Source organism: Priapulus caudatus, unplaced genomic scaffold (assembly GCF_000485595.1).
Source record: "Priapulus caudatus unplaced genomic scaffold, Priapulus_caudatus-5.0.1 Scaffold21, whole genome shotgun sequence".
Taxonomy (NCBI): Eukaryota; Metazoa; Priapulida; class Priapulimorpha; order Priapulimorphida; family Priapulidae; genus Priapulus; species Priapulus caudatus.
In genome coordinates, this window is record NW_014577082.1 from 502,104 (window position 1) to 505,202 (window position 3,099).

At 41.6% G+C, this 3,099-nt stretch overlaps 1 protein-coding gene across 4 annotated transcripts in view; it reads left to right on the forward strand.

Annotated features, from left to right (window-relative positions):
* Positions 1-3,099, forward strand: part of LOC106812864 (protein numb-like) — a 26,008-nt gene that overhangs the window by 17,535 nt on the left and 5,374 nt on the right. For all 4 annotated transcript variants that reach the window (XM_014816876.1, XM_014816869.1, XM_014816884.1 and 1 more), the window contains exons 3-5: positions 918-1,071; positions 1,575-1,646; positions 2,074-2,151. In XM_014816876.1, coding sequence (XP_014672362.1) covers positions 918-1,071; positions 1,575-1,646; positions 2,074-2,151 — 304 coding nt within the window. The remainder of the gene's footprint in view (positions 1-917; positions 1,072-1,574; positions 1,647-2,073; positions 2,152-3,099) is intronic.

Genomic DNA, 3,099 nt, shown 5'->3' on the forward strand with positions numbered 1-3,099 from the left:
CTTAAACTAGCTGTGCCTGTCACAGGCCGACACGATAACACGCCAAGCATGCACTGCGGTGTAAATTTGCACTGTGATTGTCTGAAAATGCTATACAAATTTATCCAATTGCTATGCAAAATGTATTTTGTATCGCACATTTGCTATGCAAATTTTTGGCTGGAAATTGTTCCCTGCAAAACATGGTACCATCAATATTATTAGGGCCATCAATAATAGCTAGGCTATCATATTACGGAATTTATTCCAATGCATGACTTCATGTAGCTCTAGAACTATAGCCCTCCGCTCTGCCGCATGCTGAGCGGAGGGCTATAGTTCTAGAGCTAGACTTCATGTAGGTTTACTAACCCATGAAAAGCTGTCATTATAATGAGCGGAGATATAAAGTAAAATAGTGTTTTATTAATAGTTAGTCATTAAAAATTATAAACTTAAAAAATATTAGATTAGAGGATTTCTGAGTAGAAAATTCATAGGAACATAAAAATTCCTGTGTTACTAAAAATTCACTGTATTATTGTATAGTCCAGATCTATCGGTTTGCAACCATGTACTGTATAATACCAATATAAGTGTGTTTCTACAAGTTAGTCCTTCAGTGCGCCAACCTGCCATAGTTATTGCACCCACTCCACGTACATTCCTTGCTACCACTCATAATCAGGCTTGTTTTGATAGCTGCTCTGCCAGTGAGCACCTCCTAGAATGGTTGCACCTTCACACCCCTCTCCGGATAAATAATGTCCGGTCCCTTTCTTATACGTACACTATAGCAGCTATCATAGTGTTGGCATTCCACATCCACATTCCTTAATTACTTGGTCTTTGTATGTAAATAATTGGCACATAGATGGACTCAAGTGTAACAGTCTCGATATCTATGCAACTCCATTGGGATGCGTGATTGCTTTCAGAACTGTGAGCAGACTTCGACAGAGCTTGAGATTTAAAAGACGGAGGAGTTGGCAGAGATCCAGCAGTGGTGGTCCTGTTGGTGGAGACAAGCCTCCGCAGTGGCAGGTGGACGATGGCTCTGTGCGAGCAGGTACCTGCTGCTTCCCAGTTAAGGTAAGCCAAATGCCCACCCACTAGCTGCTCATTCTACATACACCCAATTAACAATCCACTCCTGCTTGGCCCTCATGCGATGTCACGTAACTATGAACCATGATCCAACTCAATCCAATCAAGCCCTACGCCGTAAGGTTTAAAAGTTGGTGATGTTTGAAGTCCAAGGCTCTTCAAAGTGTGGTTGTATCTCCATCACCAACTCGCAATCCTCACCGTTCCATTCTCATTCGTCAACCTTGACATTCTAATGATCTACTAGACAAATATAATTAATAATATTCATATTATTAAGTTTAATTAAATTAATAATTAATTTATAAATTAAAATTAATTAAAATTATAAGAATTATGGATGATATTCAATATTTTAAGAAGGTGGAATGCAGTCTTTCTTCAACTCAACCGGAACAATTATGTGATTTATTTGAAAATGACGTTTTAAAAATTAAAATGATAAATTAAGTTGGTATTATGCTTGATTTCATTGCCCTATATTCCAGTACCTTGGCCACACAGAGGTGTATGAATCACGTGGTATCGCGATCTGTGAGCAAGCATTCAAAGCACTAAAGGTAGGCTCTGACTTATCCACTATCTCAGCTTTCAACTGTTTTACTGTTGAACAGATAATATCTTGCCAAGAATAACTAACTAACCAACCAAGTTAACCAACCAACCAACAAAACCAAACCAAACCAAACCATCCCAACCCAACCCAACCCAAACCAAGCAACCAACCAACCAACCAACTAACCAGGGTCGTAGCTAGCAGGGGGCAAGGGGGGCAGTGGCCAAGGAAATGTAGGTACACTACATGGTCAATGGCGGTCACCCTCCTGGAACAAACCATGCACGTGGCTTTGCCCCCCCCCCCAGGCAAAATGTGGTAGCTACGCTCTTGCTAACTAACTATAACTAACTAAGTATTTATATGTGAGAGTGAATGATACTCCTGTCTTAAAGGATATTAGTTGATTGTTTATATTTTCTGGATTGTAGCATCAACGTAGAAAGAAGATAAAATCTGGACTTCATATCAGTGGGGACGGTCTGAGAGTAGTGGATTCACGCAACAAGGTATGTACTGAAGATTTCACACAGGTATATGCAGTGGTTGGTAATACCATGATGTGATGGGGCAGTGAGATTCTTATGTTCATGTGAAGAGTAGGGATGGGATAAAAGAGTGAGAGACGTACGTATAGTGAGAGTGAGGGACGGAAGAAGAAAGTGAGGGAGGGAGGGGGAGAGTGACAGAATGAAAGAGAGAGAGAGAGAGAGACAGGGGGAGAGACAGAGAAAGAGACAGAGGCAGAGACAGAGAAGAGGGAGAGAAAAAGAGAGAAAAAGAGAGAGAGCCAGGGACAGAGAGACACACACACACACAGGGAAAGAGAGAAAGATAAAGCGAGAGAGAGGGAGAGAGAAAGAGCGAGGGAGGGAGAGAGAGGGAGAGACCAAGAAGAGTTCAAAGTGAGGTCTTAAGGAGCAGGGGTGTAATATATTACATGTAAACAACAGCTAAGCAAAGTAAGTACAATATGCCCAGTTGAGCTCCAAACCACAGGTAAATGTTTTATTGTACTTCGCATGACATGGCTTGCAAGAGACTTCCAGTATCTGGTAATAAAAAAACAAGGCGGTCATTCTAATGGTCCTGTTTACAATCTATTACAGGGTGTCAGGGAACTGATGGGCAGAGAAAAATATGCGAGGTTCTTTGCTTAGCTGTTGTTTACATGTAATATACATTACACCCCTGCTCCCTAAGACCTTACTCTGAAGTGTTCTTGGTCTCTCTCTCGCCCTCTCTTCCGTTTCCCCTCTCTCTCTCGCTCTGTCTTTCTCTCTTTCTCTGTGTGTGTGTGTCTGTCTGTCTCTGGCTCTCTCTCTCTCTCTCTCTCTCTCTCTCTCTCTCTCTCTCTCTCTTCTCTGTCTCTGACTCTGTCTCTTTCTCTGGCTGTTTATCTTCAGACAAGGTTATGTCACACGAGCAATAGAAATATCCTCACATGAGCAGAGAGA